This window comes from Hyperolius riggenbachi, chromosome 9 (assembly GCF_040937935.1).
Source record: "Hyperolius riggenbachi isolate aHypRig1 chromosome 9, aHypRig1.pri, whole genome shotgun sequence".
Taxonomy (NCBI): Eukaryota; Metazoa; Chordata; class Amphibia; order Anura; family Hyperoliidae; genus Hyperolius; species Hyperolius riggenbachi.
In genome coordinates this window covers 73,978,251-74,002,651 of record NC_090654.1, presented here as the reverse complement: position 1 = coordinate 74,002,651, position 24,401 = coordinate 73,978,251, and the positions used below count along the sequence as shown (strand labels likewise).

General features: G+C 44.7%; 1 protein-coding gene across 1 annotated transcript in view; it reads left to right on the top strand.

The window, feature by feature from the left end:
• The window catches only part of LOC137532503 (netrin-4-like), an 84,625-nt gene that overhangs the window by 6,977 nt on the left and 53,247 nt on the right, over window positions 1-24,401 (top strand). Inside the window, exons 2-3 of the mRNA XM_068253072.1 lie at window positions 12,561-13,096; window positions 21,002-21,268. Of these exons, the coding sequence (XP_068109173.1) occupies window positions 12,561-13,096; window positions 21,002-21,268 (803 nt within the window). The remainder of the gene's footprint in view (window positions 1-12,560; window positions 13,097-21,001; window positions 21,269-24,401) is intronic.

Here is a 24,401-nt window from a genome sequence, read left to right as displayed (position 1 = left end):
GGCAGCTCCGTTCGACATAGCTCTTGGTCAGACCCCTCTGGTCTTTCTTCTTCAATGTGTTCTATGTAATGTATGTCTTGCAAAATGCTTAACTTTGTGTAATGCTTAATGTATGCTTACTGTAATTGCTCAACTTTGTGTAATGCTTAATGTATGTTTACTGTACCATCACCGACCCTGTATGTGCCAAAAATAATTCCGGGTACAATCCACCGTTGTACTTGGCGAAATAAATGATTCTGATTCTGATGGGGATCTAAACTTCAGAACCCACATCTCTGCTGTGGTGAAATCATCCTATTTTCAACTGAAGAACATTGCAAAAATCAAGCACCTCATCCCCCCAGAAGATCTCCCAACCTTAGTTCATGCATTCATTACATCCCGACTGGTCTATTGTAATGCTCTCTACATCGGCCATCCAAAAAAGTCCTTGTACCGCCTACAGCTGATACAGAATACTGCTGCCAGACTGTTAACCAACCAACCCCGTCACTGACACATAATGCCAGTCCTGCACTCCCTTCACTGGCTACCTATAGAATGGAGGATTCTATTCAAAATCGGCCTACTGACATTTAAGTCACTTCATAATCTGGGCCCTGGATACTTGAAAGAAATGCATCAGCTACGTAGCACTCCCTGCAATCTCAGATACACAGGCTCCAATCATCTTGTCATACCCAGAGTGACCAGATTTTTGTAGGCTCAACCTGGGACAGGGTGGCGGCGGGGGCCCAAAAATGGGGGACTGCTGCGCTAACCAACGTGGTGCCGTGCCGAAAAATGGGCGTGGCCATGACATTCTATGGGCGGAGCTAAGCCTAATGATGTAACAACGAGGCATAAGAAAGCAGTGTTTACGCCATGATGTGGTCAAACGAGGGTTCGCATCATGGGTGTGCAGAAACTGTGTGATGCTATTTAATAGTATACCGTAACCCCAAAGCAGCAAACATAGCCAACTATGACCATTAAATAATTAATGCAGCAACACTTACCCCGGACACCACAAAATAAACGCAATGGGCAACATGTCAGCACAAAATAAACGTATTGCAGGCAACATGTCAGCACAAAAATAAACGCATTGCGGGCAATATATCAGCACAAAATGAACGCAATGGGGGCAAACATGTCAGCACAAAATAAACGCATTGCGGGCAACATTTCAGCACAAAATGAACGCAATGGGGGCAAACATGTCAGCACAAAATATACGCATTGCGGGCAAACATGTCAGCACAAAATAAACGCATTGCAGGCAAACATGTCAGTACAAAATAAACACATTGCGGGCAAACATGTCAGTACAAAATAAACGCATTGCGGGCAAACATGTCAGTACAAAATAAACGCATTGCGGGCAAACATGTCAGTACAAAATAAACGCATTGCGGACAAACATGTCAGTACAAAATAAACGCACTGCGGGCAAACATGTCAGTACAAAATAAACGCATTGAAGGGCAACATGTCAGCACAAAAACGCAAGGGGGGCAAACATGTCAGTACAAAAACGCAATGGGGGCAAACATGTCAGTACAAAAATGCAATGGGGGCAAACATGTCAGCACAAATTAATTGCAATGGGAGCAAACATGTCAGCACAAATTAAACGCAATGGGGGCAAACATGTCAGCACAAATTAAACGCAATGGGGGCAAACATGTCAGTACAAAAACGCAATGGGGGCAAACATGTCAGTACAAAAACGCAATGGGGGCAAACATGCCAGCACAAATTAAACGCAATGGGGGCAAACATGTCAGCACAAATTAAACGCAATGGGGGCAAACATGTCAGCACAAATACGCAATGGGGGCAAACATGTCAGCACAAATACGCAATGGGGGCAAACATGTCAGTACAAAAACGCAATGGGGGCAAACATGTCCGCACAAATTAAACGCAATGGGGGCAAACATGTCAGCACAAATTAAACGCAATGGGGGCAAACATGTCAGCACAAATTAAACGCAATGGGGGCAAACATGTCAGCACAAATACGCAATGGGGGCAAACATGTCAGCACAAATACGCAATGGGGGCAAACATGTCAGCACAAATACGCAATGGGGGCAAACATGTCAGCACAAATACGCAATGGGGGCAAACATGTCAGCACAAATACGCAATGGGGGCAAACATGTCAGCACAAAAACGCAATGGGGGCAAACATGTCAGCACAAATACGCAATGGGGGCAAACATGTCAGCACAAATACGCAATGGGGGCACATTTTACCTGAAAAAAAAAAAGCATGTACTCACCTGACATAAGACAGGTCCCCTCACGCAGCCGGCCTCTGGTGTGTGCAGCTCCTCCGGACGATCCTCCTTCAATCTCCCGCTCTCCTCTCACAGGCAGAGCGGGGCTACGGCAAGATGGCGTCCGGAGGCGGAGCCCTGTACTGGAGACACAGTCTCCAGTATAGGGCTCCGCCTCCGGACGCCATCTTCCCGTAGCCCCGCTCTGCCTGTGCCTGCCGGAGGACAATGCAGGCTGCTGGAGCGGGGCTGCGGGGAATGAACTAGCACAGCGTCTATGAGACGCTGCGGCTAGTTCATGTACGGTGACCAGAGTCCCGAGGCCGGGACGTCCCGCTGCTGAAAGCAGCCTGGGACAGCGCCCCCCAAAGGCGGGACGCGTCCCGGGTAAAGCGGGACGTATGGTCACCGTACCAGAGTCCACATGACAACTTTTGGTCCCAGAGCCTTCTGTCATGCCACTCCTACATTATGGAACTCCCTACCTCAGCAGATCAGGACAGCTCCATCTCTGGACATGTGTAAATCCAGACTGAAAACCCACCTGTGCAGTTTGGCATTTGCAGAAATATAATTTTGTTGTGTTAACACTTCATCCTACTTCCAATTACCGAATCTGAGAGAGCCTAAGCGCTTTGAGTCCTATGGGAGAAAAGCGCTATAGAAATGTTATTGTTGTTAATAGCAATATCATTGCATCATATCGATATTGATCGTTGCTATGCAACACAACTGAATCAGTCTGATGGGCCCGTTTCCACTGTGCACGTGTGTTATGTGTCTTGCTAGACGTGATGCCGGCAAAGCTGTGATGCGATCATGCGAGACACATCCTAACCCCTATAGCCGTGCCATGCATGGCTACAGGGATTTGTATGTGTGTTTTGCAAAAATGCCGTATGCCGTCTGATTTTTCTCCCCCCACATGCGAATCGGACACCAGACTTTGATTTCAATATGCTGCATTTCCCCCTTCCAAATTCGCATGTGGAGAAACACTGCAAATTAACGTCAGTGGAAATGGGTCTTAAAGGAACACTCCAGTTAAAAAAAAATCTACAGTGAAATGTTGGGTTCACACTGGCAACTGATAACAACTGATGCATTTAAAGAGACACTGAAGCAAAAAAAAAATTATGATATAATCATTTGTATGTGTAGTACAGAGACATAAGTTTAATATTGTTTCCAGTACAGGAAGAGTTAAGAAACTCCAGTTGTTATCTATACAAAAAAGCCATTGAGCTCCACGACTTTCAAAGTCGCAGAGAGCTCTGTCTTCTGAAGCTTGTTATCTCAACTATCAGTCACTCTATTTTCTTTTTCTCTGCAGAGAAGGGTTCAAAAGTTCAGTACGCTGCTCTGTAAAATCATTTAGAATGCTGGAGTAGTGTGTAAACTGCAAATATTAGAGAATGATGCAATGTTATAAAAAACCACTATATAACTGAAAATAAAAATATGAGAATATTTTCTTTGTTACTAGTCTTCTATTAATTATCCGTAGTACAATACCAATTTATTATATCATAATATTTTTTTTCCGCTTCAGTGTCTCTTTAAAGTGATCAGTAGCTTTTTGCAATCTCTTTCAGTTGCTGTACATTGGCATCCGTTTTTATGCGTATTGGATGCACAACGCACACAAAAATGCTGCAGGCTGTATGTTATGAAAAAGCTGTAAGTTATAATGCATAGATGGAAACTGACCCATAAAAAAACATGGAAAATAATTTACATGCACTGCGCATCCAGTTGTGCCTTGTGTTACAGCTGATAGCGACTGAGTCAGTGTAACCCAGCCCTTTTTACAGCAGACATAACCAATATCTTCTCATACCTCCCAATTTTTTATAAAAAGAGGGTTGAGTACCTACTTCAGCATTGCGAGTTCTTGTATTGGGCTCCTAGTGATGCCAATAGTTAAAATGTAATATTACCAATATTTTACTATAGACTTACCTGGCTCCCCCCTCCCTTCTCCTAATACCTAACACCAATGTACTCTCCTAATGCTTAACAGTAATGTCCCCTCCTAATGCTTAACTCAAACCCCCAGCACCCAAACATACGATGTACGGTAGTACTAGTAGCCAATTGGCTACTAATAGCCGATGGGATCAGCTTGTTCCCTACATAGTAGATGACTGGATAGCTAGTATTGGGTGCATCGTGCACCCAACTAATCGCCCCTGGTGCCCAAATACCGATACCTTGCATCAGCATCTGTTAGGCCCTGAACCCTCTAGTAGTATGTTACTAAGCCATTTCTAAGCGCGTTTGATTTGAAAAGCTCTTGGCCTCTTGCTTATGTAATGCTATGCGTGTGATCCCACTTGAGCAATGTGATTTTAGAAAAATCCCCCATAGCATTGCATTAGCAAGAGCTTTTCAAATCATTAACGCTTAGAAAAGACTTCTAGTGCTTTTGAGCCCTTAGACATCTGCCAAAATCAGAACCTAGGGAATTTCAGTGCATGTACTGCAAAAAAGTATTGACATGCAATACACAAAATGTACTGCATTGCATCCATTATCATATGCATCTAAAGAATGTCGATCTTCAGAAGTGGCTTAGCCAGATGACTGAACCTATAGCTGGGACTTTACTAAAGCATGTCACATGAGGTCCAAGGGACAGAACGCACTATAGGGGCCTAAAGAGTCTATTAGGCCTGGGACCCACTAGCAGCACTTTTCTAAGTGCTAGTGATTTGAAAAGCTCTTGCTAATGCAATGCTATAAGGTATTTTTAAAAAATCACATCCCTCAAGTGGGATCACACCCACGGCATTACATTAGCAAGAGCTTTTCAAATCACAAGTGCTTACAAAAAGCTTAGAATAGTGCTGCTAGTGGGTTCCAGGGCTTATAAAGACTAAAACATATATACACGAGGAAAGCAGGATGCCAATAGCTCTGACAAACTGGGGTTGACACAGGTGTAGTATAAGAGGCATTTCCCCCCCACACACACACACACACATACACACACCTTTGATTGTAGCTCACCCTCTGCTCGACCTGTGTGGTTGGACGATTCTGTATGGTTTCAGAAACTAATCCTCACTGCACTACCCCAGTATAAATATAAAGATCAGAGTTCATGCGTCTGTGGTTCAACCAAACAGTGGAACCATCCGGTCAAAAATATTAATGAGCACACATGCAACAGGAAGCTCTGCTGGTGGCTTCATTCAATTGCACCTACAGATAAAGTACTGCCATAAATGAAACATATCAGTGAAATATAGAGGGGGTGCACTATATGTACGGTGACGTGTCTAAACTCAACATGTTTTACCCGAATTGGTCTTTGTCAGGGGTACAAAAGACAAAAATCATCACAACATATGAAAAATAATAAAGACACCCTCCCCTCCCTGAACATGTATCATCTCTTTATGCCCTTAAAAGCAAGGTTGCACATCCACAACCACTGCTGTATAGTGGTTTACAGAGCCAATCCAAGATACGTACAGTATGTTTTGGACTTATTGGTCCTCATTAGTGCATGGTATGAATTGATATGGCTCTATGGGATAGGGCTTGGACCAACACTAAGGAATACCCAGCTCATGGTGAGCCAGAACCACGTGGAAGGTATAAAGGGCTTAAGTAGATCAAAAAGCACTTGATTAAAAAGCAATGCTAAATGTAATTTTGCCTTCTTAAAACAGAAGGTATTTGCCATAATTCAGTTGTAAGTGAGCAACTGGAGTTTCCCATGATGCATCACTCAGAAATATGCAAATCATCTCTTTATGCCCTTGATATCAAGGCTGCACATCCAGAACCGCTGTTGTATAGTTTTAGTGAGCCTGTAGCTAATACATTTTACAGAGAACCATAGAGAATAACTACATAGGACCACTGTTTAATTATGCCGCTCAGTATTCAGTGGTGGTAGCAGTGGCACTTATCGGCAGACCAAATTAGAGGTTTCAATTAGCAGTGTGGGGGGTTATTGTTAGGCATAGGTAGGAGAGGGTTAATGTGAGAGTTAGGTTACGATAGGCGATAGCAGGGCAGTTTCTTGGGCACTGCAGTCAGGGCACCTTCCTGGGCGCAGACCGGCAAGTAGAAGAAGGTGGGTCTGCAGACAGAAGGACATAACCGCTAGGGAGTTGGTGATGCGCGGTGCAACCAAATGAATGAAGAAAGAAGTTTACCAGCGTAATCACCTTCCATGACTCCTCCAGGGCTGCCTGCGTCAAATGTCAAGTCATCATCATGTCACCACCGTGTGATGACACCTGATTGCTGTAGCGGTACTGCAGGCTGTCAGTGCGCGGCGCCCATGGAGGAGTCAGCTTTCTGGGCTCTCTTCACCTGTGAATTTTCCTGGTCCCTGCTTCCTCCTGGATAAGCGGCTGGTCACTAGTAAGTAGACATCTACTTGTGACCTGTGGCTGTGTGACTGTCCCTAAAGAGTAAGGGTTCACAAGTCCATGGGGGTGGGGGTGCAATTTTCACACCCTCGCCCTGGGTGCAATTTAGCCTAGAACCTTCCCTGGGTGATCGTAGAATATCGGTAACATTACTGATATTTTACGACATCTGGCACACAAAACGGAATTATGACTTTACCGTGCGTTAACATTTTCAAGCGCTATTTTTACATATACGTTCGCAAAGAGGTCTAAGGCACAAAAAGTGAGGGGAACAGCAGTAGAACCCAAAAGGGGTTCAGTTCTAATTTTTATCCACTCTATCCAGGAAATGAATGCAGTTTTAAAGTTGGACTTTAGGCAGGCGTACGTAGGTTATGCATGGTGACCAACAAAAAAAGAACAGTCTCGAGGTAACATTCTCCTGATCACAGGGTCGTCCGCCAGCCGCCATGGGACTTTCATCTTTTATTCGTCTAGATGACAGGAACCTGGCGCTTTCACAGACTCACAGATGTTTGGATTGCATATCGAAGCCTCGGACTGATTTTCTGTTATAACTGCACTGGGATAAAAAACTGATCATCTGTTTTAATGAAAACCAGCCGCCAGCCACAGAACTGGGGATTGACTCATCCTATCCACTCAGTGTTCAGTCTAATGCAGGCACAGAACGCGATAGGGGCGCTCGTGTGGCCGGGTGCAAATTAACATATATACTGTGACGGCCAGTGGAGGATAGGAGCTTTAAAGTGTACCTATTGCTTTAAAGTGTACCTGATACGAAAAGTGTCTCAGGTACCATACTTACCTGGGGATTCCTTAAGCCCCTTAAAGAGGAACTCCAGTGAAAATAATGTAGTAAAAAAATTGCTTCATTTTTACCATAATTATGTATAAATGATTTAGTCAGTGTTTGCTCATTGTAAAATCTTTCCTCTCCCCGATTTACATTCTGACATTTATTACATGGTGACATTTTTACTGTGGGCAGGTTATGTAGCTGCTCCTAGCTGTTCTGGCTGTTACAGACAGCTGTAAACAGCTATTTCCTATCTGTGAACATTGTTACATTGTGGCAGTTTGCCCAGGTCCCAGAGCTTCTTGTGGGAGGGGTTTCAGCACAAAATCAGTCATACAGCGCCCCCTGATGGTCTGTTTGTGAAAAGCATTATATTTCTCATGTAAAAGGGGGTATCAGCTATTGATTGGGATAAAGTTCAATTCTAGGTTGGAGTTTCTCTTTAAGGCCGCTCATCCCTCGCCGTCTCCCTGGGTGGCTGCATGAACCCCGCAATTTAGCCTGAAAGCCTGGCAGAGTCACGATTTGTTGCGCATGGGCAGCCTGGCACTTCTGCAGCTGGGAGCGTTCTGCGCTTGGGCTCACAGGGATGGGACTGCGACAGGGAAACCCACCTGGCCAGGCAGCGCCTGCGCAATGAAGTGCAACTCGGCCAGGCTTTCGTGCTGAACTGCGGGGGACAGGAGCCATCCAGGGAGATGGCGAGGGACGAGCGGCCTTCAGGTGGCTTAAAATGAGCCCAAGGTGGGCTCCAAAAATAAAAAAAGTAGTCTACCTGAGCGGATCAGGTAGCCGCAAAAACCGCCGCTCCCCGCTGCTCCTGTGGGCTGCAATGGTTCACTATCACTTGCATGACCCCTGGGTCATGACGCTGCGCTGAGAGACTGTGTGTCTTTCATAGCGTGCAGGGAGGTGGGGGAGCGGCAAGGGGCGCGGCCAAGAAGAGAGAGCTGCCCAATGGCAGCTCTGTAAACCCTGTAGGAACTCCCCTGGCAGGCGTTTTAAACAGGGAATTCCTCTCCCCTGCGTTTACCTCCGAGTTAGCGACAAATCTTGTTGCTAAACTCGTAGGGTTATAGCACGGCGGTGGGGGTATCTGCCCCTCGAAGATCCACCTCGGGTTCTCTTTAAGGAAGCCCATGGTAATTATGGAACCTGAGACGCTTCTCGTCTCAAGTTCCCTTTAATTTCATTTAATTTGTTTCAGGTACACTTTAGACAAGTTTCACACCTGAGGCAAGCACCACCAAAAACTACATTCATATGACCCTGCAGTGAAGTGCACCGTCCCTTCTGCACGCCCCCACAGGCCCATTGACTTACATGACTTATGTTGCTGCAGAAGTCCGACGGTAGCATTCTGCTGACTTTGCCGTGTGTCAATTCAGTAAGCATTACTGCATTTGGTACTGCTGAAAACGGATGATTTTACCGATCACCTCAAATTCCAATTCACTAAACCTATCACCGCACAGAAAATTAGAATTACTGCCATATGCAGTAAATACCCTAAGAAACTTCAAGAAATTGCAATTCATAAAGATTTACGCATTCAGTAAATCAGGCAAAGTGTGGGAAATCTTTAGTGAATTTGGAAAAAAAAAGTGTAAAATACCGAATGCGATATTTTACCAAACTAAAAGTTTTCCCCGAACTGCCTTTAGTGAATTTTGGCCAATATTATTTTTATAGGGTGCACTCAGGTTTGCACCAGTTCTGTAGGATATAAGCAGGCTTGAAAAATATACAGTCTTGATGACCCTTCAGGTTAGTTAGAAAACTGCCAGTATTGCGTCTGATCTAGACCGGTCCGTAGCATGATCATTCATGGCGAATATGTTTGATTGAAATACATTTCGCTCAATAATTAACTTTTGATTACATAGTTACATAGTTATTTTGGTTGAAAAAAGACATACATCCATCGAGTTTTTTAATATGAATATCTTTTTAATATGGATTTTTTGAAATATGAATTTAACATTTCTGTACGTCTATTAATATCTCATGCCATCATCATTATCTGTTAAAGTAAACATGTAAGGGAAAAAGAGCTGCTGGGGAATACTTTGGGAGGGGGAAGCCTCTGGATCCTAAAGTGGCTCCCCCTGTCCCCTGCAGCAGAGGGGATCCAGTGCTGAGACCTCCCGAAGATCTTCCTGTTGGCGCTTGTCGACCTGTGCGCGTCCTCAGTAGCGTCTCTCCGCTCGGGGTCTGGTGAAAATAGCTGATCCTGAGTGGGTCCACTCAACTGCGCAGACGAACTGTCTGCACCTGTGCAGTAGAGTGGACCCGATCGGGCTTGACTATGTCCACCCGGAGCCCGATCGGAGAGCAGCTCAAATGTAAATATTGTGGTCATCTTCTCTTCCAGGCTGCCAGCACTGGATTGGGCTAGCAGAGGGAGGCAGGGAAGCCTCGTTACAATCCAGAGGCTTCCCCCCTCCCAAGCTGTTTTTCCCTTACAGGTTTAATTTAAAGTGTACCTGAGATGGCCAATTACCAATAAAATATACATACCTGGGGCACCCTCCAGCCCCTTCGGCCTGATCAATCCCACGGCATCCTCTTCTAACTCTCCGTTCGCCCACAACTGGCAATCCGTCAGTCGAGGCTAGTTGGCGCATGCGCAGCCCAGCCAGGCCCGATCCCATGTCTCGATCGCATCGCCAGGAGCGCACGCATGGCCGGGCCGCACATGTGCAGTTGGAGGATTTTCTCAGGCCAATTGCGGGCGAACAGAGAGGGAGAAGAGGATGCCGTGGGAACAATCAGGCCGGAGGGGGGTTGGAGGAAGACCCAGGTATGTATATTTTATTGGTAATCGCCCATCTCAGGTTCCCTTTAAAGTGTACAAGGGACGACAGCAGTCTCAGCTTCCATACTTACCTGGGGCTTCCTCCAGCCCCCTTGAGGCTGCTTAGTCCATTGCCTTCTCCCTGGGCCGCTATTGTCCCCCTTTGGAAGGCCCAGTACTTTGGCCGAGTCACACTTTGTCCCACATGGCCACACATGGGTGTCGAAGTGCGACTCGGCCAGAGTATCAGGCCATCTAGCAGGGGAAAGGAGCAGCCCGGGAGACGGCGAGGAAACTAGCAGCCTCAAGGAGGCTGGACGAAGCCACAGGCAAGTATGGAACCAGAGACTGCAGTCGTCTCAGGTTCCCTTTAAGCATTACAGTTAACATTGAACACCACATTGCTACTTAACTTTATTTAACACACTTTTTTTGTTGTGTACACAAGCAATAAATAACGTTTGCTATGTACAGTACTGAATAGTTACAAACAATTTATTCAGGTTGAATACTGTTTATTTAAATGGAAATAAATATGGCAGTTTCTATACTGTATACCTACCTCTCACTTCAAGTTCCCATAAAGTGAACCCGAGGTGAAAATAAACTGATGAGATAAACAATTCTATTTATCTTCCTACTCCTAAAATAACTTTTTTTAAGTATCCCAGTGTTCTCTTTCACATAGTAGGTTGAATGTTTTACTGTCTCTAATCAGTGGAAGCCTATTAAGTGTCCCAGACTTAAAATACATGAACTATTGACCTTTTTATATCTTTCTTCTGCTCTCAGAATTTGTATTCTGCCAGGAAAACTTTTATGGCTGTAATTTGCTTATATGTGAGGTTTACTATATTCCTGTCACTTCCATGCCTAGAAATTAACTACTGTATTTCAGGCAGAAAAATAAAACAAGAAAAACAGCCTGCTTATTAATATGTTTGGTAATGTACATACACACGTTTATCTCATCATGTCACATGTCGCCTCGGGTACACTTTAAAAACTATAGCAAATTATAACTATGGTAGAAATTAAAGCTTGAGTGCCTTTGAAGGATATATAATGATGTGAATAGCCAAATCTACCCTGTAAAGCGCTTTGAAAAATGTCAGTACTATATAAATCCATAATAAAATTATGAACAGTAAACTTTTACATGATAAGCTTTCAGCAGGTCTGCGTGTTTCAGATGAGTGGCCAGCATACGGTTAACAGAGCAGGTCTGTACACTGGTTTATCCCGGGGGTTATTAGACAGGATGCCGGATGATTATTGGAGAATAGTCAGTTTCGGCCGCGGCCGGCCGTGAATCAGTGTATGCAACAGCAGCTCCAAAAGAGATAAGGCAGCAATGCCAGCCGTCAGCATTTTATGAATTATTGGGGGTCTGTCTGCCCCTCCTTTATGGGTGCCAGGCTTATAGTGCCAGCTGGCATCGCCTCGCTCCATGACGCAGGGTTACCCTAAGAAGTCTGCAGTACAGTCCAGTATTTGTCTTTTATAACGTTTTTTCCCTCCATAAAGATATTGTAAGCTCTTTTGATCGAGAGCCTTCTAATACTTGTAGATTCCTGGTTGTGTGGTAAGGTACAGGTGAAACTTGAAAAATTCAAATATCATGCAAAAAATAATTTATGTCAGTAATTCTGAATTAGACAGAGAGACCATTTACAGAGATTCTGTTAATACCACTTACCTCGGGAAGGGAAATCCTCTGGATCCTAATCCCCCGTCCTCCTCTGTCCCTCGGTTCCAGCTCTGGCAAGCCCCGAACAATGGAGAGGTAAATATTTACCTACCGCGATCTAGCACAGACGCAGTAGCAGCTTTCTGATTGGGCCCAGGCAAAAATAGCCGAACCCGATCGGGTCCGCTCTACTGCGCAAGTGACTACCGCCTGCGAAGTAGAGCGGATCCGATCGGGCTCGGCTAATTTCACCTGAGCTCAATCAGGAAGCCGTTACTGTGCTGGAGCTGGGGAAGGTAAATATTGCAGGCTCTACTGCGCCTGCACCACAGCCAACATCCTTGTGACCGGCTCGTGCCGGTCCTCATCGATCCTCCGATCCCCCACCGCCAGCTAGTTTCGAGGATTGCTGAGGACCGGTTACCAGTTAGTAACCAGTACAAGTTGAAGGCTGTCAACCATTAGGTTAAGATAACCTATCAGGCTGACAAATAGGCCATTTCCTTTGTGAATTCCATTATCCTTACCATTTAGCCTAATAAATCGCATATATAGAATTGTGTATTCGTATTCACCTCTAAGTTATACATTTTTATTCTCCTTGTTATAGATTCAGCCAAGTTGCATCGCTGCGATGGTCACTCGTGTAACCCGCCGGTTGGGAACCTGGCTACTGGCCGGATGCCCCTTACTCTCAGCACCTGTGGGAAGAACCTTAGTGAACTATACTGCTTTTATCCAGAGGGGCATTTGTTCCACAAATCTCCGGTTTCCTGCGGCCAGCCCCAGTGTACAAAGTGTAGCTTCAACCAGCCAGAAAATTCTCATCTTCCTGCTCACATGACGGACGATGTGTTTTCCAGTCCCGCTACTTGGTGGCAGTCCGCGCAGGGTGTCCTCCGAGAGGAAATCAGAATGGACTTTGAGACGGAGTTCTACTTGACCCACGTTATCATGGTCTTCAAATCTCCGCGACCAGCAGCTATGGTGCTGGAGAGATCCAGTGACTATGGCAAGACCTGGCGGCCTTATAAATACTTTGCAACTAACTGCACAGCCACCTTTGGTTTGCCGGATGATATGTTTGAGGAAGGAGCATTTTGCACTTCCAGGTATTCAAATGCCTGGCCCTGTACTCGAGGAGAGGTAAGATACTGCTAAGGAATTTAAAGTGGTATGAAGCTCAGCATTTCTTCTCTGCTCCAAAGACTCATACACATGTCGGACATTACCAACCGCATGACAACCTGTTGCCCCAACCAACTAAAGAACCAACTCATACATTCAAATGACTTGTACACACGTGGCCAACTGCATTATATCAGCCCAACAGTAGTGTGCATTGATCCGCCAGTTGGGTCTGGCAACCTGCTTGTTATCAGTCCCTCGTCTAGTCATTTGCCACACATTTGTACACACACCCAACTATCATCTTACAGACTAAGTTTGGACAATACTGTAGTTGGCTAGAATATTTGCACATGTGTACAAGCCTTATTGAATAATTACAGCATAAGAACTACTATTAAAAAAAAATTGGAGTAGGATGGCATTCAAACAGTTAAACAGAGTACTTTCTTCTTCTGAGAAAGTGATTAGGGCTAGTTCACACGACCTCTGCTGAGCTTCTGCTCAGTGTCTCGTTCAAACGCTGTGTTGTTTTTTTCAAGAATACTAGCCTTTAACAGCTAAGCTTTTTAATGGCTTTTGAGGGCTTTTAATGGCTTTTAGGAAAGTGTTGCATTTTCTGAGCTTTCGCAAGAAGTATAGGGAAATGGCTGAGCTTTTATGGGCTTTCAGTGGCTTTTTCTGGCTTTCAAATGCCTTCTAGAAGCTGCATGTTGCTTTTGAGACGAGACGCCGGCATCAACTGCCAGGCTTTCATGAAAACCTGCAAAAGCTTGTACTAAACGCTCCCATTCACTTGCAATGGGAAGGCAGTAGATCCCTTAAAACGTTAGTTTTAAAACACAGTGTTTAATGCCAGCAAAACATCTGTGTGAACCAGCCTTTACTTTGTCTTTTGTTTATGTTTCCTTCTCAACCACAATCAGTAAATGTTCCTGACAGTGCTTTATCTCAGCTGCATGTTTCACAGAAGCTAAAAAAGGAGAGAAATGGTCACTAGATACTTTATAATATATAAATACAGCAGCTATACAATAAATGCAATGGCAGCTTTCAGAGCATTTTAACTGTACTTTAGGAACTTGAACCTTGTAAACAGAGGAAAGTACTTGTGCACAAAAGCAAATATGATAACTATATGAGGAATAAAAAATAGGAAAACATGTTTCTATTGAATGTTATGTCAGTTTCATAACATTTTAAAGAGGAACTCCATTTTGACTGAGGGGAATCAGTTGAAAAGGGTGCCTGAGTTATCTGTATTAAAAGGGCACCTCCATAGACTTCAATGTTATTTCTGCAAATATGGGCTTCAAGGTGGTGAAAAGGGCACCCGAGGTTTTTTCAGGCTACAAGGTTTTCAATTTGGCTACAAAAGGGCTCCCCATTGTTACCCGTATTTTTCATTCTGCTACAAGGTTCTTGATTCTGCTACAAAAGAGAGCCTTTGTAGCCCATATTTTTTTTTTCCGGCTACAAGGTTTTCGACCACAAGGTTTTTGATTCTGCTACAAAAGAGCACCCCTTTGTAGCCCATATTTCTTATTTGGCTACAAGGTTTTTGATTCTGCTACAGTAGGGTGCCCCTTTGTAGACCATATTTTTGATTCGGTTACAAGGTTTTCGCCAACAAGGTTTTTGATTCTGCTACAAAAGGACACCGCTTTGTAGCCCATATTTTTAATTCGACTACAAGGTTTTTGATTCTGCTACAAAAGGGCACCCCTTTGTAGCCCATATTTTTGATTCGGCTACAAGGTTCTTGGCTACAAGGTTTTCGGCTACAAGGTTTTTGATTCTGCTACAAAAGGGCACTCTTTTATAGCCGATATTTTTGATTTGGGGTTGCAGGGGGGGTTAGGTTAGGCATCACAAGCGGGGGGGGGGGTCTTAGAGTTAGGCACTGCTTTGGGGGAGGGTCTTAGGGTAAGGCACCACCAGGGGAGGGTTCTGTGTGAGAGTAGGGAGAGGTTAGGGCATAGTAATCACCAGGGGGAGTCCTATAGCTTAGGCATCACCAGGGGGGTCTTAGGGTTAGGCACCATCAGGCGGCGTCTTAGGGTTAGGCACCACCAAGAGGAGGTTAGGGTTAGGAACCACCAAGGGGGGCTCTTAGGGTTAGGCACCACCAGGGGAGGGTTCTGTGTGAGAGTAGGGAGAAGTTAGGTCATAGTAATCACTGGGGGAGGGGGGGTCTTGGGTCAGTCACCACCAGGGGGGGGGGGGGGGTCTTAGGGTTAGGCACCACCAGGGAGGGTTCTGTGTGAGAGTAGGGAGAAGTTAGGTCATAGTAATCACCAGGGGGTCTTAGAGTTAGGCACCACTGGAAGGGTGTTAGGTACCACCAGGGGAGGGTTATGTGTGAGAGTAGGGAGAAGTTAGGTCATAGTAATTACCAGGGGGTCTCAGGGTTAGGCACCACCAGGGCCGGATTTCTGGCAAGGCCACATAGGCCATGGCCTAGGGCACCAGAAGTTTAGGGGCGGCTCAGTGAGTGGCAGTAATGCTGTTCTATGCAGCCATCCCTATCTACAAGGACAGCTTTAACCTTTGAACTCTCTGTCCTGTACTTGTGCTGTCCCTGCAAGATATGTAAGCTCTATCCTGCAGGTACACATCAGCCTAACTCTCATGGTGACACATTGGGTGTATCGTCAACGAGATGGCAAGCATACCATAAAAGTTCAAAACATAACATATAATCTATACACACATTACTAAAATAGCTATTGTCTGTGACACCAATGATGGAAAGTAAGTTGAATTCTCATTGGGGCACACAGAGCTAACAACCATACAGACGATATAGTTGGCCTTGGGCGGTAAAAAGTACAAATCCGGCCCTGGGCACCACCAGGGGGTCCTAGGGTTAGGCACCATCAGGAACGGGCTAGGGTTAGGCATCACCAAGGGAGTTAGGGTTTGGCACCACCAAGGGGGGGGGGGGGGAGGGGTTAGGATTAGGCACCACCAGGGGGTCTTAGTGTTAGGCACCATCAGGGGAGGGTTCTGTGTGAGAGTACGGAGAAGTTCAGTCATAGTAATCACTTTTTTCAGCTACATCTAGAGCCCTTTTATAGCCCAACAAATTTTGCATATAACAGCATCCTTTTTATAAACTAAAACTAGCTTTTTTGGCTACACCAGGCACCCTTTGTAGCCGAATTTGGCATATGGGCTACACTGGCTGCCCTCTGTAGCTTATCGGCTACACCAGGTGCCCTTTGTAGCCGAGTTTGGCATATGGGCTACAGCAGGCGCCCTTTGTATCCGAATTTGGCATATGGGCTACACCAGGTGCCCTTTGTAGCCGATTTTGGCATATTGGCTATACCAGGTGCCCTTTGTAGCAGAATTTGGCATATAGGCTACACTTGCTGCCCTCTGTAGCTTATGGGCTACACCAGGTGCCCTTTGTATCCGAATTTGGCATATGGGCAACACCAGGCGCCCTTTGTAGATAAACTTGGCATATATGGGCTACACCAGGTTCCCTTTGTAGACGAACTTGGCATATATGGGCTACACCAGGTGCCCTTTTTCTAGGCGCCCTGTTCAAATGGACGTGACTGAGGTACCAGGTAACCCTTTCATGAGGTTGTTTTTTTGTTTCCATAAACATTGTAGTGGTTCCAATAGTAAAAAAAAACGTAGCAACATTTTAGAACTATCTGGTTACGCTAAATTAAAGGACACCAAAAATAACCACAAATTGTTAAAACAGATATGACAATGTGGCCCATATGCAATTCACTTTTTCTCCTGAATTTTCTCCTAGGTGATATTTTCACACCTTGTCATAAAAGGCCTTTTAATCAACAAGCAAGCAAGAAAATAAAAAAAATAATGTTCATAGTACATTTTTCACCAACTTTTGGGTACCTTTTCAACTGTAAAATGCTTAAAAGTTATTTTAAAGATAGTATAAAAATGATCTCCTAGGAGATAACTGAGGAGAAAAAGTGAATTGCATATGGACCTGTGTGTATTATGGGGTCTAATCTCCTTGTCCTCAAAGGAGGAGCCTGTATGCCCTGATTAGTTCAGGTGTGATTTAAAATAAATACAAAAGTTAATGAATTATCACCAACACAATATTGTAGTCCCAGTTTCAATTAAGTAGTGGACCTCAATTAAAATGACCAAATACTTACCAAAATGATGGTCTTTGCTGTAAATCTGCATAAATGAAATGACCCATAAGACCCATGAAATGTGTGATCTTTTTAGTGTCCAATAAAATTGTCATTTTTGATACCCTATTCCTCACGCGAGATAAAATTGATTATATGATATATACAATCGACTTTATAATACCACTTATTTTGGGGGGTACCTCCTCCCATTCACTCCAGTGTTTTCCCCTAGACAGGAGCTACCTTCCTGTGACAAACATCCATTGGTTCTTGTTTTTGATTGGAGAGTGATCGACATAGTTCCAAAAGGATCCATTAACAGATCCACATGAAGATCAAATTCTCCACCTGCTCTCAGTGTGTAAAGAGCTAAAAATGAGCAAACAGCCCTAAAATATGAAAAACGGAAATTTGCCTTCTTACTAAAATCAATATGCAAAACAGAAATGTGCCTTCTTAAAACAGAAGGTATTTGCGATTATTCAGGTTGGAGTGAGCATATGATGTCTCCCACAATGCATCACTGCTGAATATGCCAAAAATACCCTCTTGTTGTCCCTGAAAGCTAAACACACCTCCAGAATAGCTGGAATGCAATGATGTGTCATCTTGTTAGTATTACAGAGCCACATTAACCCAACGTGCATTTTGGATTAGTGTCGTTCTGTAATATTAACAAATTGATCATGAGCTTGCTGGTCAATCTGTAACTCTGTGTGTTTCAAGTCCTACCCATAGATCCATATTAATCCATGCCTAAAACTGATGAGGATCAGCATGTTCAAAACAGTCTGTATGCATGTTGGATTAGTGTGGCTCTGTAATATTAACAAGCTGACACATCATTGCATTCCAGCAGTTCTGGAGGCGTGTTTAGCTTACAGGTACAACAAAGAGACAATTTGCAGTGATGCATTTTGGGAAACCTCATATGCTCACTCCAACCTGAGTAATTGCAAATACCTTCTGTTTCAAGAAAGCAGATTTCTGTTTTGCAAAGCATTTTTAGAAAGTAGGCTTTTTGGTAATTTTTAGCCCTTTACACTCTCCTAGGAGTTCTGGTTCACCATGAGCTTGCTGGGCAATCTGAAACTAGATTTGCTTGTTATTGTGGTTGTTGTTTAGCAAACACTGTTTTTTTAAGTAGAATTTGTGTGTAATTTTATTTCCTATTGTGTTAAACACTACAGCATATTGGCGCTCCTGGTGATCTCTGCCTTTTCTTCCTCGCAAATTCTGGGGTTCATAATTGATTGAAGTTTATCCACCGGACTTTAAAAATGTGACATTAGCTTATTGGGTAGCTCCAACATAGACGAAAAATGAGCGCCCAAAACGAGTCCAAGTAGACATTTGTGCCTGAACTGGAGTTTTATGCATTTATTTATTACTTAGGAATTTATATTTCTGAAATAAGGTCAATCTTTCTGTTCTATAGTAATGAGCACAGAGGGGAGTGTAACAGTTTGGAGAGTACCGTATTCATACACTAATAGACCACTTGCTCTTGCCTTTTTAGGTTGTTGTAATTGCACATGACTTTAGTCTAATCCCCACTATCAGTGCATTCCTCAGGACTACATACGAAACCCACACCTGACAATAAAGTGTTGCTTAGTATTTTTTTTTACTGATTTAGGTCTGGTCTTGGGGGATTTTACTTTAAGTAGAGGGTAAAGAGGCGCCCAATGTATATAAAACACTTTAAAATCAATAAAAATGAAAAAAGGATGAAGTGGCTTACCTCATAGATGACAAACTCACTTTAAGTAAGGAAGTTTAATTGAATATTAAGCACAGGCAACGCGTTTCGTGGGACTATGCCCACTTCCTCAGGCCAAATAAAAAAGCCCTAGCAGTCTGTAAGCCGCATTCGGGGTGCCCCAAAACGCGTTGCCTGTGCTTAATATTCAATTAAACTTCCTTACTTAAAGTGAGTTTGTCGTCTGTGAGGTAAGCCACCTCTTTTTTCATTTTTATTGATTTTAAAGTGTTTTATATACATTGGGCGCCTCTTTACCCTCTACTGTACCTTACTCCCCCCACCCTTCTGGGAGGGGAGCCTTGCACACCTATCCAAGGGGCGCAGGTTTTTTTGCTAAGAGATCAACCTAGTCCAGGACTGCTGGTAGACCTGAGTGGAGTGAGGTTTAAAACACTCCACCTGCCTGAAGTGGTCGGTTGCCCCCTTTGCAACCCACCTTTGTGAGTACCCTTCTATAAAGTACTTTTTTATACCCAATACTTGTGACATACTGCACCATTTGGGCTCCCGTTTGTCTTTGTTTTTTTCCCTCCAGTACTGCACATTTAACTGTAAGTACTTGAGTTCCCATGAGAATAGTGTCAGTGCTGGGTGGTTTTAGAACATACATGTCAAACTCAAATTTGGCCCACAAGTGGTTTCCCCACTTTGCATTATGTTTGGCCCACTCAAGACCACCAGGAAAGCTATATTGGAGGGGAAGCCATAGATCACCAGGGAAGCCATATAAATGAAGGAGAAGGAAAGCTGTAGACACCAGGGAATTGTATAGGGGAAGGAGGAGGAGTCACTAGAGACCAGGGAACCATTTAGAGGTGTGAAGGAAAACCACTAGACACCAGGGTACTGTTAAAGAGACACTGAAGCGAAAAAAAAAAAATGTATGATATACTGTAATTAATTGGTTGTATAATACGCAGGGCTGGTGCTACCATAGAGGCAAAAGGGGCATTTGCCCCGGGGCCCCGACCTCTGCTTGGGCCCCAGCAGCGCCGACCCTGCTATGTTTTCTCCCCCCCAACCCCCTCTCCCCGCTCGCTCTGCTCCCCGGGGCCCTGCTGCAAGTATTTTAGCAGCCATAATTATCTTATCCCTGTCGGGTAAGCGAGCGGACGGGCGTGCAGCGGCTACACTCGGAGACATGCTGTCTCCCTCCCACTCTATGACCCGGCGTGTGTTTACACATGACGCACCGGGTCATACAGAAGGAGGGAGACAGCATGTCTCCGAGTGTAGCCGCTGCCCGCTCGCTCACCCGACGGGGATAAGGTAATTATGGCTACTAAAATACTTGCAGCAGGGCCCCGGGGAGCAGCGGGGCAATGGGGTGTGTGTGTGTATGGGGCCAACGATGAAGTTTGCCACAGGGCCCCATGAACCGGCCCTGATAATACAGATAATTACTAGAATTTTAGTTGCAAAGAAAATATTCTAATATTTTTATTTTCGGTTATATAGTGGTTTTTATAACATTGCATCATTCTCTAATATTTGCAGTTTAGACACTACTCAGCATTCTAAATGGGTTCAAAAGTTCACTAGCCTGCTCTGTAAAATCTTCCCTGCAGAGGGAAAAAAAGAAACATTGTTTTTTAAAGCTTATTATCTCAAGTGTCTGGCAGAGTTCTCTGCGACTTTGAAAGTCGTGGAGCTCAATGGCTAATTTGCATAGATAACAACTGAAGTTTCTTAGCTCTTCCTTTACTGGAAACACCATTAGACTTGTGTCTCTGCTGCTAATGTGTTTTTTTCTTAGCTTTTTGCTACACAAACAAATCATTATATCATAATTTTTTTTCGCTTCAGTGTCTCTTTAAGGGGAGGGAGGAGAGCCACTTGACATCAGGGAACTGTATGGGGGGGGGGGGGGATTTAGACACCAGGGACCTTTATAAGGGAGGGAGGTGGCCACTAAACATTGAGGTTGGCCCCTGACTTGCTCCGAACGTTCAACTTCAACCTATTTTGCATTTGAGTTTTGACACCTCTGCTGTAGAACAATCCTTCCTCCTTCTTCTTCAGGTGATATTTCGTGCCATCACACCAGCAAACCGGATCGAGGACCCCTACAGTCTGCAGGCACAAGACTTGCTGAAGATCACCAACCTACGACTCCAGCTCCTGAAGAGGCAGGAATGCCCCTGCCAGGTTTTACCGGGAGACTTGGAGAAGCCTCAGAGATTTGCTCACTATGCTATTTATGACCTCATCATCCGCGGAAGCTGCTTCTGCAATGGACACGCTGAGGAGTGTGAGCAGGTTGGAAACGCGTTGGGTTTGGACGTGGCGGTGAGTGTCTGGGAATGTAAATTATAATTACTTTTAAATGTCACAGCTGCTAAACATTTAAAGTGAACCTGAGATGAATATAAACTGATGAGATAAACAATGATGTTTATCCTCCTTTTCCCCCTGACCTCAGAAGTTGTGTTCTGCCAGGAAAACTTTTATGGCTGTAATTTGCTTATCAGTGATATGTACTATGTTCCCGAGAAGGTACCGACAAGACAGAAGCTGTCACTTCCATGCCAAAAAAAATAACTCTTTCAGGCAGCAAAATAAATCAAGTAAAACAACCTGGTTATTTTTTTAATGTAATTTTTATTTTGGAAAAAGAACATATTGGTTACATCATACAGGGAGTGCAGAATTATTAGGCAAGTGGTATTTTTGAGGAATAATTTTATTATTGAACAACAACCATGTTCTCAATTAACCCAAAAAACTAATTAATATCAAAGCTGAATATTTTTGAAAGTAGTTTTTAGTTTGTTTTTAGTTTTAGCTATTTTAGGGGGATATCTGTGTGTGCAGGTGACTATTACTGTGCATATTTATTAGGCAACTTAAAGGGAACCTTAACTGTGGGCCAAAAAAAAAATTCACTTACCTGGGGCTTTCCCAAGCCTCCTGCAGCCGTCCTGTGCCCGCGCCGGTCCTTCGGTGCCCTCCGGTCTCCCTCCGTGGCTAAGTTTTGTTTTTGGCCGACTGCCAGTCGTCCTCCGGCAAAGCGTCCTCTTCTTCCGCATTCCCCGTCGTAAGGAGCCGTAAAGCGCGTCCGCATGACGCAAGACGCGTCATGCGGACGCGCTTTACGGCTTTTTACGGCTTAATTGGTAATAGGCTTTCGAGCCTATACAGCTTGGAGTTAGACAACATGCATAAAGAGGATGATGTGATCAAAATACTCATTTGCCTAATAATTCTGCACTTCCTGTATATCCATGACATGTATAAAGGCACAGTATAGAAGGTTCTTTTAGAACAAATATATAAAGACAGGTACATCTGTTCCTCCTAGGCATAATATTAAATCCACAAATTCCTGGGCAACATTTTTCAATAAGAAAAGTTTCTGGACCCAGGGCCGGCCCTAGACTTTTTGCCGCCTGAGGCAAATTTTGAAAAAAGTATTGCAGCCGCCACCGCCCCCCCCCCCCCACGGGGGCCTCCGCCACCGCCGAGCTGGAGGGGTAGCGGGCAGGACGGGGGTATTGGGCCTAGCGGCGGGGAGGGCTCACCTCTTCCTCGCTCGATCCAGCGTGCGCTCCACTGACGTCACTTCCTGCAACGCCGTCCACTTACAATACAGTGGGCGGTGTTGCAGGAAGTGACGTCAGTGGAGCGCACGCTGGATCGAGGAAGAGGTGAGTCCTCCCCGCCCACTGCCTCTTACGAGTAGCGCTTCTGATCTATTTAAGGCTGGAGGGGAGCGGAGGACGGGGGACCCAGGCGAGGGAGGGGGGGGGTCCGACCCCCCTCCCCGCCGCTAGGCCCAATACCCCCGTCCTGCCCGCTACCCCTCCAGCTCGGCGGCCGGCTCCCCGCACCCACCGACGAGCGGATGCCGCCCCTAGAAATGTGCCTCTTGAGGCAAAAGTTTCATCTCGCCTCATGAGCGGGCCGGCCCTGTCTGGACCTAAAATGCATCTCAGTCCATCCATTTAACTGATTACCCCAGAAGTATCCAGTGTCCCTTCTTCTGTCTGCATAATAACCTCAAATGCCACCTACAGACATGTATTTAGCAGCATATTTTCCATCGATTATATTAATCAGAGGAAAGAAAACTGATGATAGAAAGAAAGAAAAAAAACACAAAAACATCCTCTCCGTCAGGTCAACTTCATTATTCCAGCTTAGTCTATCGTTTGAAAATACACTTTTTTCCAGATCTTCCTATCCAGTAACCCCATTACTCCCACCATGTCCGAGGCATCCTCATCCATAATACTATGATATTCCGTGGTATCCTGATAGAGAATCCAAGGTAACCAGATTTGTCTATTTATCAAATCCTTCCCAGACAAGATAGCCTCCTGTAGACGATTGAACCATAGGAACCAGCAACTACAGTAACTGTTGGGGGAGAGGCCAACCTCCACTTACCGTATATACTCGCATATAAGCCGACCCGCATATAAGCCGACCCCCCCACTTTTACTTAACAAACCAGTAAAAAATGATTGACCCCCATATAAGCCGGGGGTAGGAAATGCTGGCCGCCTTATTCCCCTAGTGTGTCCCAGTATCGCTAGTATAGTGCCCAGTATAGCTAGTATAGTGCCCAGTATAGCTAGTATAGTGCCCAGTACAGCTAGTATAGTGCCCCAGTACAGCTAGTATAGTGCCCCAGTAAAGCTAGTATAGTGCCCCAGTATAGCTAGTATAGTGCCCCAGTATAGCTAGTATAGTGTCCATTATAGCTAGTATAGTGCCCAGTGTAGCTAGTATAGTGCCCCAGTATAGCTAGTATAGTGCCCATTATAGCTAGTATAGTGCCCCAGTATAGCTAGTATAGTGCCCAGTATAGCTAGTATAGTGCCCCAGTATAGCTAGTATAGTGTCCATTATAGCTAGTATAGTGCCCCAGTATAGCTAGTATAGTGCCCATTATAGCTAGTATAGTGCCCATTATAGCTAGTATAGTGCCCATTATAGCTAGTATAGTGCCCATTATAGCTAGTATAGTGCCCATTATAGCTAGTATAGTGCCCCAGTATAGCTAGTATAGTGCTCAGTATAGCTAGTATAGTGCCCCAGTATAGCTAGTATAGTGCCCCAGTATAGCTAGTATAGTGCCCATTATAGCTAGTATAGTGCCCATTATAGCTAGTATAGTGCCCATTATAGCTAGTATAGTGCCCATTATAGCTAGTATAGTGCCCAGTGCAGCTAGTATAGTGCCCAGTGCAGCTAGTATAGTGCCCCAGTATAGCTAGTATAGTGCCCATTATAGCTAGTATAGTGCCCAGTGTAGCTAGTATAGTGCCCATTATAGCTAGTATAGTGCCCCAGTATAGCTAGTATAGTGCCCCAGTATCGCTAGGTAGTGCCCCAGTATCGCTAGTATAGTGCCCCAGTATCGCTAGGTAGTGCCCCAGTGCCCCCCCCCCCCGCCTCCCCTCTCCCCTGCGGCCGC